Source organism: Larus michahellis, chromosome 2 (genome assembly GCF_964199755.1).
Source record: "Larus michahellis chromosome 2, bLarMic1.1, whole genome shotgun sequence".
NCBI classification, from domain to species: Eukaryota; Metazoa; Chordata; class Aves; order Charadriiformes; family Laridae; genus Larus; species Larus michahellis.
The window spans coordinates 123,714,521-123,728,675 of record NC_133897.1 but is presented as its reverse complement, the minus strand read 5'-3'; the positions used below and the strand labels follow the sequence as shown (position 1 = coordinate 123,728,675).

Sequence of the window (14,155 nt, the reverse complement as noted above, 5' to 3'; positions counted from 1 at the left end):
CCCTCCCCGCACCGTCCCGTCCCCCCGGGGGAGGGGGCCACCCCCGACCGCGGCCACCCTCCACCGGGAGGTGGCAGCTCTCCGCGGCGGGAGCCCAGCCTCCGCGGCCGCGCACCCCACCCGCTCCCGCCCCCGGGTCCCCGGGGGTGCCGGGAACAGTCGTTCCCCGTCATTGGGGCAGGAGGCGGGGCCGGCGCCGTATAAGAAGGGACCGAGCGGGCGTTTCGCTCCCAGGTCCAGAAGACGCCTTGTCCCATCCCCGCCTCCCATCGCGGCGTGACCCGAAGGCGGATCGACACCCCCCCCCCCCCACCCCCCTCCGGCAACCGCCGCACCCCCGCACACACACGCACGTCGGGGAGGCGAGGGGACGGCAGCGGCAGCACCAGTGCCACCAGTGCCCCCACCAGCAGCACCAGCACCGAGCCGTCCCGCTCCCCACCTGCCCGTCGGGGGAGGCTGGAGCTGCGATCGTCGCGGAGCGGCGGCTGGTACCCGCGGCCCGGAGCCCCCGCGTCCCACTCCCCGATGAGCGCCGCCGCTCTCTACAGCCTGGACTCGCCGGCATGTTATAAGAGCTGGTGCCTGGAGCCCGCCAACTTCTACGACGCCAAGGTGGGCAGCGGCGGCGGCGGGCCGGGGGCCGCCTGCAAGCCGGGGGGCCGCGGCTGCGGGATGAGCGGCGAGGAGGCGGGGGGCGGCCCGGGGGGAAGCGGCACCAACCTGGCGGAGCTGAGCGCCGCCGCCCCGGCCATGTACGAGGACGAGAGCGCCATCGACTTCAGCTCCTACATTGACTCCATGTCGGCCGTGCCCAACCTGGAGCTGTGCAACGACGAGCTCTTCGCCGACCTCTTCAACAGCAACCACAAGCCCGAGCGGGGCGGGGATTACGGCGAGTACCTGCCGCCGGGCGGCGGCGCCGGCCGCGACCCCGCCAAAGACCTCGGCGCTGCCATGACCACCCTGCTGGGCGCCGAGCCCCGCACCGCCTCCTCCTCCTCCTCCTCCTCCTCTTCCTCCTCCTCCTCCTCCTCCTCCTGCCGCGGCGCCCTGAAGCAGGAGCCGGACTGGAGCGACAGCGACCTCTCCTCCTCCCTGCTGCCCTCCCAGATCGCCACCTGCGCCCAGACCATCATGAACCTGAGCGGGCAGCCCACGCCGCCCACCTCCCCCGAGCCGCCGGGCAGCAGCTCCCCCTCCAGCTGCAGCACCCGCTCCCCGGGACCCGCCGCCGCCGGGGCCGCCGGGACCGTGTCCGGGTCGGGGCAGGGCGTCCCGCCGCCGCCGGCCGCCGTGGGGAAGGAGCGGGGCGGCAAGAAGTGCGTGGACAGGTTTAGCCCCGAGTACCGGCAGCGGCGGGAGCGCAACAACATCGCCGTCCGCAAGAGCCGGGACAAGGCGAAGCGGCGCAACCAGGAGATGCAGCAGAAGCTGCTGGAGCTGTCGGCCGAGAACGAGAAGCTGCACAAGAAGATCGAGCAGCTCACCCGGGACTTGACCAGCCTCCGGCACTTCTTCAAGCAGCTGCCCAGCGCCTCCTTCCTGCAGCCCGGCTCGGGCACCGACTGCCGGTAACCGGGGGGGAACGGGACGGAGAGACGGACTCCGGGAGACCGTGGATAAATACCTCAGAGGGCCGGGCCGGGCCGGGCCGTGCCTGTGCCGCGCCGTTCGGTGCCGCGGCGCCCCGGGCCGGGCCGGGCGCGGGAGGAGGCGCGATGCCGCGGTGGGACCCGCCGGCCCCCGGCCGCTTTCTGAATGTTGTAGCGACGTGGGGCGATGCCTGAGGGGTCTTTCACCACGAAACCTGCAAAAAAAAAAAAAAAGCTAAATATATTCTTTTTTTTTTTTTTTTCTCTCTCCCCTTAAATTATTTTTGTAATGGTAGTTTTCGTCTTTTCTACATTTTACGCATACCGATGCAGCTATGGTACATCTGTTAAAATGATTCAAAACCCCATGTATTTTAGACAGTAGTAGGATGAAAAAAAAAGACTTGAGCATGCTCAACCTTTTATATCAATTTTTACAGCATTTCTAAGAATAAAAAAAGAAATAAGCATTTTAAATCAACCCTGCTCTCGTTTGCTCCGTCTCTTGAAAGCAGAGGGGAAGTTGCGCTTCTGGGCGGGGGGACACGGGATGGGGGGTTCCAGCAGCTGAAAGGGGGGTGGGGGGATCGTGAGGAGAAGGGGGGGGGTGTGTGTGAGGTGCAGAGTGGTTGTTTTCTAAAGCAGCCGAAGGGCGATGCAGTGGTGGTGATCGCTGGGGCTCCCACAAAGTCGACTTTTCCCCCCCGGAGTCGCACGGCGGTGGCAGAATGCTGGGTCCGGTGTTGGGCTGAGCTGGCTGCTGGGGCCGAGCAGCAGTTGCGCGGCAAGAGGGGCTGCTCCTTGGCCAGGAGTCTGCCAAAACCATACTATTTTAAAAGAAAAAAAAAAAGTCTACATCAACACAACACCATCATTTAAAATTCCTGTTAAAACCCCTCGTTTTCCACTCCCGACAAGGCGAAGCTGCACCTACGCTAACGCGCTCCCAAGTTCCGGCCAGCCGCAGGCCCAGAGGAGATGCTGCTGCACACACGCACTTCAGCCCGCTCTAGGCTACCATGGCAGTGCAGGGGCTGGCCACTTTCACTGACTGCTGCTAGTGAAAGTGAGAACAGGCAACCACACCAATCTCTTGAGTGAGTGAATAAATGACGAAAGGTTGGGCTACTTGTCTGAATTTTGATAGTGCGTGCACAAAGACAACAGCATCTGTCAGGCACTGGCAGAAAAATGGCCCGTCAGGACAAGCGTCTCCAACGGCCAGTGCTCCTCAAGAGAGAGAGGAATCATGCTGGTTTCGAAGGCCCACTGGTCACGTACAGGGCAGCATCCCAGGCACAGGAATGGGCTGACGTCCCCTTCTTCCTTACGGGGAGGCAGGTAAGGAGACTGAAACACTTGGAGGAGGGGGGAGAAAGGGAATTCAAAAGCTGGGTCATTCCTGTAGTGCTTGTGACGTATATAATACTTTCCACTATCAGCCTCAGCCCCAGGAATGATCAGTGTAGCAACAAGTTTGCTGTTCCTTTTCTGCTGGGACATGCACAAAACCATTCATTCCTCCTCCTCTGACCTGCACATTTTTTTTTAAATACCATGAAAGGGGAAGAAACAAAATACCTAATTTCTGACTGAACTCTTACATTAATTGCGTCTCAAACAACGCACACGTAGGAACATTTTGATATTATTTTAACTGATCTCTAATCCATGCCTCTGTAGTCAGGGTGAGGATAGTTTTGTGGCCTACAAAGCAGTTTACTCGTTACCCGTAACAGAAACTGTATAATGAAACGCTCGCCTTGTGGGAAGCTACAGATAACATGGTACTTCTATGCTTAGAGACCAATTAGCTGTAAAACATTAACTTTATATATGCTTGACACTTCAAAATATAAGCTTTGTTCAAATCTCCGTCTTTATAACATTTATTGCAAGGTGATAACAAATGTTACAACTCAGAATTCGCGCACAACACAGTGTTTTGCAGCCGGTGGTACGTCTGGGATCCGCTGATAAAACTCAGCTTAGACCAATGTTTGCTGCCCATAGCAAAGTATTTATTTCAAAAATATCAGTAAAACATTTTCCATCGACACACAATAAATACAGTATTATAAAAAAAATATACAACCATTCAAAACTTCCAGAACAAGAGGTTTTACATACATGAATAGCAAACACGCTGAAGAACTGTATGACTGTATGCTTAAATTCTGAACTGATCGAAAAAAGAGGAGTCCAGAACGTTGAACACATTGTTTTAATATTTTGGCTTTTCCAGTGTTAGCACAATGTGCTTTTTAAATCACAGTTTTAATAAACTATCTTAATACTTATCACACTTGCATTATACATTATCTGTGTACTAGTTAACAGATAACCAGATTACAAAGTCCACAGATACTATAGTAGCTGACTAGAGTTCAGCTCAGTGTCTCGCTGCTGCTTCCAGAAGAACAATTTCCTCCAGTGCAACACAGTCGGGGTGGCTGGTTACAGAGTGGACGTAGCAGTTCAATAACCCCACCTCCTTTCCCAGCACGCTCTGCACCTCATAACTCTGCAGTGATAAAAGCATGTTGATTAAAACAAACAGTCCTGGACATTCTGTTCTAAGCAGCATTAGGCTCGGAAGATGCAGGGTGTAAGGTCCTCTTCCAACAGATAATTTTTTTAAGGACTCAAAAAGAAAGGTGCATTAGGACTGACGGAAAGAATGAATACATTACATTTTCAATAATTAGATCTCACTCCTGCTTAAAGTGCTGCTTCCTTAGCAGGCTTTTAAAATTAGTTGTTTAAAAAAAACCCCCAAAACGCTACTGTGATGTTGAACTCAATTTTACTGCAGCGTAACCCGCATGTGCTGCCTTTATCTAGCTTTCTGATACTCGCAGGAATTCACATGTGCCAGCAATGTGTATATACATAACCTATATCAACTGCCTTAGCTAACAGATCCACTAAAAAATATTTTGTAACTCTCTTTAACACCCCCCCCCCAACTTTGTGTTGTATCATTTACAACCACTGGCACTTACACAGTCCCTCCTGTTTAATGATCCGCCTGGCACTTTACCTACGTGAGCCGTGCCTGAGCAGATTTGTAGAGACTGTATTCTGCGTGAAGGAGAGGGATGCCAGGCTGGGATGGTTTCTCTAAGATGAGAGAGCACTTTAACAGAAGAAGTGGTTACAGTGACGGCTGACACCTCGCCCGAGAGGGTACCCATCTCAGATGGCAGGTTTACATCCATTTCTCTCCTCAATGGGACTTGTCGATGACCATGTCCCCGCTTTCATCCGGGCTGTGCATTTGTACAGGTATGCGACACCCACGTCTCTTGCCTGATTCAAGGTATAAACAACCCTTTTCTTTTTTTTTCTTCCTAGATTATTTTTACCCCAGACCGGTTCTGCAGTCCAATCCACCACGCAGCTGCACAAACAGCTACACTGGTGTAACAGAAGGGTTGTCACAAGGTAAGGAACAAGTGGCCAGGGGCAGTGACGGCCTAAATCAACCTCCCTGCCAAAAGAAGTGTTACAAAGCTACACCCTTAGAAACTTTAGCAGCACTGGCAAAAAAATGCCACATCAAGTGGTATTTCTTGTGATGAATCTTTGTTGAGATGTGCTGCTGTTTAAAATGCAGTGGTTCAGAGATATAAATGCTTATAAAAAAAAAAAAAAGGAAAAAATTATCCCTGCATTTCAGCTAGGGAAAAAAAATATGTTTCTAAATTGCCAGACTTCTAAATACTAGCATTATAAATACTGAAACATGAAAAAGAGGTTGTTTGAATTCTTATAACTTGAAAAAGAACTATGTTTTGTCGGTCTGTAACCAAACCAGACACATCCTGTAAAACTTAGCAAGACTTAATGGCTATTAAAAGAGCAAACAAATTTTGGAAATTTCTTGTATCTCTTTGTTTAAATGAAATAAACACCCTCCAGTGCAAGGAAAATAATTTACAGTTTCAGAGAAGTGTCCCAATTTAAAAATGATCCACAAATTCCATTAAAACCATGGAGCACGTAATAGCAAAATGCTAAAAGACTGTATAAGCCTGGGAAAGCAAAATGACCCCAATACGTGTCACCTAACCAAAGATACTTAACCGGGATGATTAAGCGTGACAACGAGCTGACCTTTGCTCCCTTCCATGTGCATTGGAGAAGGGGGGGATCTCGGAATCCTAATTGGACTTAATCACCCTCTGAAGGTGCCGCTCCTTCGCTGCTGACCACCCGGCAGCCAATGCCAGCCAGGCACCTACTCGGGTGCCTCCCTCACCTGCGATAAATCTGGGTCACTGTGCCAAATGTCAGGGTTCTTCTGATATCTCAGATTAAAGGAATACCTACTTCACGATTACATAAACTGTACTTTAGCCCGTGGATCCCTGTGGCCTACACGTGTTTCATTCATACAACTATAAAGTATTATTTTGCACGCGTTTTGCAAATTTCTCTACTATTACCGCCTGCCAGTAATTTCATGGTTGTGCTATAAGGAAGTAGTTGTGGCTTACACGGTTTAGAAGACCAGCCCAAAAAGGTGGGATGCTTGGACCGTGTCTTTGCTGTCTTTGGATCTTCAGCCAGAAAATGAAGCAAAGCCCAGCACCTTTCATCGCAGCTCTGAATGTCTGGACATTCTGCCATTTGCAGATAGCTCTGCAGATCCACAGCTGAGCTAAAGCTGTCTACACATCCCACCTGCGGGATCCCTCTGCTAAAAAGGAGTGTGTCAGCCTGACGGCAGTCACGCAATAGCAGGGCATCAGCAGGTGGAAGGTGGGACTGACAAAGGGTCCAGCCAAATCCCAGGCTGGACACGAGAAAAAAAATCGTTATTTCCAGTGAAATCTCCTACTGCTCCTAGTGCAGTTTTGAAATGAGCTGCCTGGAAAGGTGGTGGAACCTCCACCCTCGGAGCTTTCCAAGACCCTGCCAGCCAAAGTCACATCCGACTGGCCCACGAGTTGGCAATAGCCCAGTGTGAGGTGTGAGCGGTGGGTCGGATGACGACCTCCAGGAGTCCCTTTGATTTCTATAATTCAAGTATCTTCCCACCTGATCCATGTCTCCTGTACTCTGCTTCTACAGTAAGTTATGTAGTTTAACTTTCTTTAGTCAACATTCATTTCACCTACCCCATCCTCACTGGCTGCGGATGTCAGGAGAGAAGAGATTGTCCTTTGTAACAGCTGGAATGAGAAAATGAACAAGTTTTGTTTATGGCAAACATCTTGCAGGTTAAAACACTCATGTTAAACAAAGATTAATAATTTTAATATAGAATGGTTTTATGTCTCTGGCCAAGAGAGGCGAGGAGAGGTGGCACAGAAGATGTTCAGAATGGGAGTCTAAAAATACACGTTCCTTTTAGGCTGTGGAGATTGAGGTTTCTTGAGGGCCCAACCCATCAAGGCCTTCAGCTGGAGCACAAAACAGTTTGGAAACCTCAGGGTGAACTCAATGACTGTATTATTTGTGTAAGGTCTGGGAACTGTATTCTTAGTCCAATGAAAAACAAGTCTAGTATCAGATTAAGTTATGGGATACTCTTACATCTGCTAATTTTTCTTCCCAGCTGTTTATAAAAAGTGTGGCTGTATCTGTGTACATATCTAGTCTCTCTATAGTCAATACACCAAAGCTTATTTTATGCCATACCTTTACTTTTACTATACTTTGAGATCGGGATGGACAACTCAAGAAGACTTCCAGCTGCATTTTCAAAACTGGTGAAATGACAACTTCGGAGCACTGGTTGCAGTATACTAATCCTCTGAAACGTGCAAATAATGATGGAAAAACACAGAGAAATGTAAAAGTTATCAGTCGTAAAAACAAAATACACAAAAAAACAGTTACTTTGCTGGTAGACTTTTAGTAGGAAAACCCTGGTAGACATTCAGTTGATAACAGCAAATAGGGCTCTTCTGTTGGTAGAGGTGAGTAGTTCTTGGAAGACCTAAACTCTTCTAGCAAAAGGATCTTCCTTTTATACATTTTGGCAACATGGGAGCAGGTCGATATTTTTAGTCACCTCACTTAGGCAAATATTGATCTCATAACCTTCTAGAAGCTATAGCAAAAGAAAATTTGCAGTATAGATTTGGCCCAAGTGACTTATTGATTTAGGCCCTCGTTCAGCCAACATTCAACATTTTCAGCACACACTTAAGTCATGTGCATAAAATTAAGCTAAGCCATAAGTGCTTCTTGGAATAAAGTCTTAAACAAATATTGATGCTCCATTGTTCTCCAAATGAAGCAAAAGCGTCCTTCACAGTAAAGAGAATTTTTTTTATTGAACTACACTACTATGTGAACATACACACATCCTTCTTTTTTGCATGATAGTATAACATAGGACAACCTTTTTCTATTTTCATCCTTTTTCTCCCAGATGCTATACCCAACAAAGCATAAGCGGTAAAGCTTCTCATATTTAGGAAAATGTTACCTATTTCAATGGGATCAAGCCCATCCAGCTTCTCCTTATGCTTTTTTTAAGCTTTTCCAGTAGAAAGAACCCCCCTTTCCTTCTTTTTTAGACTCTGACTACTCTCTTATCCTCTCGTGATTTTATCCCATCAGGTATCTCTGACTCCGCAAGAGCAAGCTGGCTAAGCAGCTGAAGGGGAGGCTTTCCAAGAGCACGCCAGTGTCGACACGGGTTTAGCAGTTCAGGCAGTAACAGATCCTGTGGGATCAAGTCTTCACATCTGGGACAGTCGTACTCCCAGAATTATTCAACGTCCTTTTTAGAAAGGTTACAAATTTAATAGGTCTGAAGTGATTCTCTTTCACACCTACATAAATTACAGTGAAGATCACAGTTCAATATAAAAATGAGGTGAATTGGTGGTACACAGGGTAACAAGGTATGGCAGAGAAAAACAAGAAACTACTTTTCAAAGAGTTTAAAACCAGATCTGTGATTTATGTGGATGTTTATTAAAACTAATATTATAATGCAGTGGGTTATAAAATGTTCATAAGCAATACTTTAAGATTAGTTTGAAAAAAAATGTGATAACTGCAAATTAAAACCACTTCGTATCTACTTGTATCTTTCTTAATAAATTAATCTAACCTTGCAGGTTTTATCAGTTCATCAGCAATAAAAATACTACGTCTTAGCTCTAGGAAGGAACAAAGTGCAGCCTGTGCCTGCAGGAATCATTGCATCACCTACTGCTGTTATGGCTACATCTGCAAAACACCTGGAGTGCTCTGGAGCATGCTGACTCTCACCTGTCCTGAGGACACAGTTCCAACTTTCCATTGCCACATCTGTCACACGCAGGCCAGGAGAAAGCAGTGCTCTCATTAACTCCAACAACAGTACCTGCAGAAGACGAAACTCTTACAAACTACTAATGGTAAGGTAGCAAACGCAGTTACTCCTGGCTTCATAGCAGGTTTGACCCTTTCTGATACTCATTCTAAGAGTAAGACTTGTCGGAGCAAGCATCAGCTCTTCCAACAATCCCACTCCCTTTCTCCTTCGTCCCTCCAACAAGAGATGACAATAGGGCAAAGTGTGTTACATTATAAAAATATCACAAAGTAGATAATTGATAATTAACTTTCCAAACAGGTTCAGTTCTTTTGGTTTGCGTTTTATTGTTTTTCTGATTTGTTTTCGTTTGTTTGCTTTCTTTCTGGTCCTCTGATGTTTTCTTGGCAATAAATAGCTATAAAAATCATACGGTCAAATAGCTTGATATCGATATTTAGGAAACACAAACTAATGAGAAGACCCAATCCCTTCTGAAAACAACGATGCAGATTAAACTCCATTAACAATGGAGTTATTCTTCATTTATACTGATTTAACAGAGATTAGATCTGGCCCACAGATTTAAGTGTGTGCCTAAGAAGGGAATGCCAAAGATACTTTGGACTAATATAAAGGGCCTTGCTAGTCTTGGCAAGAAAAAATATATTCAGAGCTTTATGAGAAGCCAATAAAGAGTTTATTATGTTTTATGGTAACGATATGCTGAAATTATGAGCATTATTTATGGAGAAAATACTTCCAAGTATTTTGAACTGTACAAAGTGGATCACCTGTAAGAATGAAACTACACTAAAATAAACCCTCACTGGTACAACAGAAGTATAGACAAAAAATTCCAGCTCCCATTGAGCAAGAATCTCACAGTTTTATAGCACGTTCAATAAAAGAAACCCTTGGAGACTAGGGAGCATTTACACTGCCTGTAAGACAGGGGATGAATCCCTTGCTTTCCTGGTTCTCCTGGGACAAGGACTGACAGGAAGGAGGGAGCTCCGCATAAACAACAAAACTGTAATTTTCTTTGGGAATTCAAAGGACAGCAAGTCTGAAGATCAGGAAAGGTACTTCTCAAATACAACATCATAAATGAAACAATACGGATTTCACTGACAGAATAAACAATTCTGTGTATTTTACCCTTTGGACTGTTACAGGAATAATTTTGATTCTTCAGTTTTTGTGATAAACTGGGAGTTTCCATCAGTGTTTGCTGTTACAAGGTAGGATGGTTTCTGCCACAGCATGGGCATGTTTCTCTTGTTCATAGAAAAGAAAAGCTACCAATTAGTTTGCTGAAGATGTTTCCTTCTTCATTAAAAAATCATTTTAAAAACAAAACAAAATCCCCCTTTTCTGACAGATCTGTTTCTCTAAGCCGTTTAACTTTCCCCCAGTTGTGTGCCCTATTGCAACTGCAGGATCACAGCGCACAAGTAACACAAGTACACTTGAAGAAAATGAATCAGGATCACAGTGACGAGATTATGCCTAGCGGAGAGGTTTATTCTGATCACAATGTAGAGTTCCCTTGAGAAAACCATCAGAGATCACTGAAGTCAGAACAACTAAAAGCAGCAACAGGTCTAATAATCTAGTGACAGTCTCGTGCGTCCTGCATGTAAAGTGATTTCTCAAGTTTAAGCTGCTGAACTGCTGCACATCTTTGTCAAGACTCAAGATTTTGCTTGACACTCACAAACCTTTTGGATATTCCTCCAAGATCCTTCTTTTAAATGGAAAGGCACATAGCCAAAATTCAATTTTTGCCACTTGTCTATTTTTCTAGGTTGTGGCTCACATCATTAAGAAGAGACTGATAACAGGACAACACCAGGAGAAACAGGTCTCTAGTGAGGAATACAAAGAAGGGCTGAGGATTAAAAGTAACATTCTGGTTGAAACGTTCAAAAACTGAATGTGTTTGTTAGTTGTTTGCTGCTTGTTTTTTTTTTTTCCAATCAGTTATCCTGATTAATGGACAGGAAGGGGAAAAGTTCAATCAAAAAGAGAAATCTAGGTAAGCTGATTGACCCCATTTTGTTCACAGTTAAGAGGGAAACTGAAAAAACCCCACTCCTGAGTAAGGGCTTAAATATGAAAATATCCAATGTCAAAATGCAATCACTGGTGGTGAGTCATATAGGCAAATATCATTAATCAAGTAATATTCCCACATAACGTATGTGGTATGGACTAACCAGAATTTGCTCATAAGCATGGTTAAGAGGAAAAACAGTTCTGTGCAGTATGACCTGCCAACATTTAAGTCATCCTGACTGCTACTACACAGCAAAAAAAAAAAAGGTTACAAATTACTTTGCAATGCATAGTGATAAGAAAATAAATCTATTAACCCTGAGCTCACAGGTGAGAACCACAAACTCATCTTTAAAAGAAGAATAAACTTTCCAGTAGAAAGCAACAACAGGGTTTCATTCCTCTGTTGAAGAGCAACACAATCCATTCCAGAGTTGATATGGCTGGAACCCTCTGCAACAAGGATTTCTTTGCTGGAATTGCAACATTGTCCTTTCAAAGCTGGGCCAGCTATAGAGTTGCACCAGGTTGCTCAGTTGCTTTGAGCAGGAGTGAGGAGTGGAAGAACTCCAGAGGCTCCTTCCAAATTAACTGACCCTATTTATACACCTTCCAAAAAATGATCAATCTACCCAAACCCCATCAGGCAGCATGGCCTGCCCCCTCCCCAGTCCCGGCACTCCTGGAAGCTCTGGCACTGTGACCAATTGCTCTATCTGGGGATGAGGACTTGAATGACCACCTGTATTTTTCACTGGTTAAAAAGAAGTTTTTACAGGGAAGTGTGAGCCTGCTGAACCTCTGAGAGCCAGGGGGAGAGCAAAGGAGCGGGAAGCAGCACTACTTCAAGAAGGGCTTGAGTAAAGCCTTTGCAGCTTTTCTGAGTGTTAGGTGAGAAGAGGCCCACGTACAGCAGACGTAGGTGACCAAAAGTACAGGAAGTGAAAGGAGGGCATGAAGAAAAAGAATGAACGAGGTAACACTGCTCCTCATTGAAAAGCCAGACTAACAACTGAGACAGGGACAGTGAGTGAATGTTAGAGATAATAAATTTTCCTTCATGTGTTACTCCATCAAATACATATTCTCCCACCAACAAAGTAGGGTCAATGCTATTAGTTTCACTTCTTCAGTAGGCAGATGTAGTCAATAACTAACTGAATTCCCAAACACTGGATATGTATCTTAAACACTATTAAATAATTTTAGTTACACATGAAAGTGAGAGCTATCATCTATATATGGCATTAGCATAGGTATAAAGAAGACACTTTACATTGGTACAAATGTGTGGGAACATTCTGATAACAGTTACCCTGGACAAATTTCAGATAAAGCAAGACAAAGTTGAAGGATTAATTTCGCCTTTTGTCATTCTTCCATCTGTAACACAGAACAGGGAAAGCATGATATGTCCCATGTGTGTAAAGTAAGTACTTGTTTACACAATAGATCATAAAGGTGTATTTTCTTTGCTCTACTGGAAAAAGAAAGGACAGAGAAATGTTTGCTTTATCCTACTATGTACACTGTCAATGGGACAAAAGCAGACAGGCACTTCTCATACTTAGTTATAAAACTAAGAGTGCAGAAACGATAACTCTTAGCGTAAATATTGGAGAGGTTAAAACAAAAAGCCGAAAAGTATTTCACACCCAGTGACAGAAACGTCTTTCAAGTAACTCACAATATCAATGTGAGATGTACATAGCAACCAAGGCTTTGAGGGAAGTGCTTGTTTTTCATTATGCATTGTTAGAGTTCAAGACTTGTCATTGGAAGGTGCTCATTTATTAATCACAGAGGCGTTGCTAACTTGCGGCTCTACCAGAAGAGAAGGCATGTTTAGTAACAGCTTTGCATAGTTTCAAACTGTCTTTTCAGTGCATCACGTTATAGCTGGAAGGACTCACTTGTAACCATTATCTGCTATTACTTTAAAGCTCATTTCAAATGCTCCAGCGAATACTCGAAGGTGCAAAACAGTATCAAGAATTTTCTACAAGGGCTACTGGAATCATATGAGTTAAATCAAGAAAGGAAGTTGTCTTTTAAAGCCAAAAGTTATTGGGCTTTTAAGGACTTTTCCCTATAGGCACTCTACAACTGGGAGGTTTAGAAGCTGACTGGACAAAGCATTAGAAAATACACAGTAGGAAATGTTTCTGCATGATTAGGAAATGTTAGAAAATACATTGTAAGAAACCTTTCTGCATGGTTAGTGGTAGGACTGAAATATTAGACAAAGCAATGATCCAAAGTGGATGGTGAGCAAATATTGGCCAAGTTATGCTAGATGACTATGGTGAAATATTAAATTGCCCCACTGCAGCAAAGCTCCAGGGAAATCAGACACTAACCCCTACCATTCGGGATCTGGCCAACATATCCATCTGCCTAAAAAATATTGGTATACCTTACTGCTGCCAACATCAACAAGACTGGTGTGAACAGAAGGCTCCTGAAAGAAGTCGGTGAAGGAAGGAATATAATAAAACAGATTGTGCATTAAACATTTATTCTGGGGTATGAATGAGTGGGAGCAGAGCTTGGCCAGCAAAAGGCAAACAGAGCCCACAAAGAAGTATAAAAACTTAAATATCCTAATGACCCACAGCAATGCTGTGCTTTTTTACCCCTCCACGCTGTTCGTGCAAGAAATCAATACGAAGACACAAAAGATTAAAGTGAGCACAAATAATTAACCACATTCATTTCAGGAAAGGCCATACAAACCTCTTACAGCACAAACGGAGTTGGCCTGTGTTGTAGAATCCAGCTCATCGAGTCTGACAGGGCCAGTCAGCTCACTGAGGTCAGCACCGGCAGCCGAGTACAAAAGAGGCTTTTGTAATAAGAGAACAGTACGTTCAACACAAATAATCCTACCTGCCAACAAAGATATTTCAACTCAGTACAGTAACAAGGAAAAAGGTGACCATGTTAATTGTCACCGCCAATAAAGACAACGATCTCTGCCAGCTACTAAACAGATGGATAGACTCCATCAAGTTTTCTCAATGACAAAATATTTTGCTTTCAGCAATACATGCATCATGCTCTCGTTACGCTTTGCAACTCCCAGGTAAAAAAGTTGTTTTAGAAATTCAAACATGGCAGGAGAGAGTCCAGTTCCACCTGGACTGCACCGCACCACACAGCTTCACTGTGCCTTCCCCGGTAATAAGCTGGGGCACCTTCAGGTGGTCTTACTTTGTTTCGAAGATTACAAAGT

The 14,155-nt window shown here is 45.2% G+C and overlaps 2 protein-coding genes and 1 long non-coding RNA gene across 3 annotated transcripts in view; 2 read left to right on the top strand and 1 right to left on the bottom strand.

The window, feature by feature from the left end:
* Positions 1-237: 237 nt before the first annotated feature.
* CEBPD (CCAAT enhancer binding protein delta) lies at positions 238-2,076 on the top strand. The gene has a single exon (XM_074576989.1). It carries the CDS (start codon positions 529-531, stop codon positions 1,576-1,578), a length of 1,050 nt encoding a protein of 349 aa, XP_074433090.1. The 5' UTR covers positions 238-528; the 3' UTR covers positions 1,579-2,076.
* A 425-nt stretch (positions 2,077-2,501) lies between these two features.
* Positions 2,502-10,797, top strand: LOC141739529 (uncharacterized). Its single transcript, XR_012585729.1, has 3 exons — positions 2,502-2,936; positions 4,953-5,042; positions 8,681-10,797. It is a non-coding gene; the product is annotated as an uncharacterized LOC141739529 (long non-coding RNA).
* Positions 3,457-14,155, bottom strand: part of SPIDR (scaffold protein involved in DNA repair) — a 205,212-nt gene continuing 194,513 nt past the window's right edge. Inside the window, exons 16-20 of the mRNA XM_074576988.1 lie at positions 13,657-13,809; positions 8,835-8,928; positions 7,245-7,359; positions 6,722-6,775; positions 3,457-4,119 (exon numbers count right to left, since the gene is read on the bottom strand). Coding sequence (XP_074433089.1) covers positions 3,988-4,119; positions 6,722-6,775; positions 7,245-7,359; positions 8,835-8,928; positions 13,657-13,809 — 548 coding nt within the window. The 3' untranslated portion in view covers positions 3,457-3,987. The remainder of the gene's footprint in view (positions 4,120-6,721; positions 6,776-7,244; positions 7,360-8,834; positions 8,929-13,656; positions 13,810-14,155) is intronic.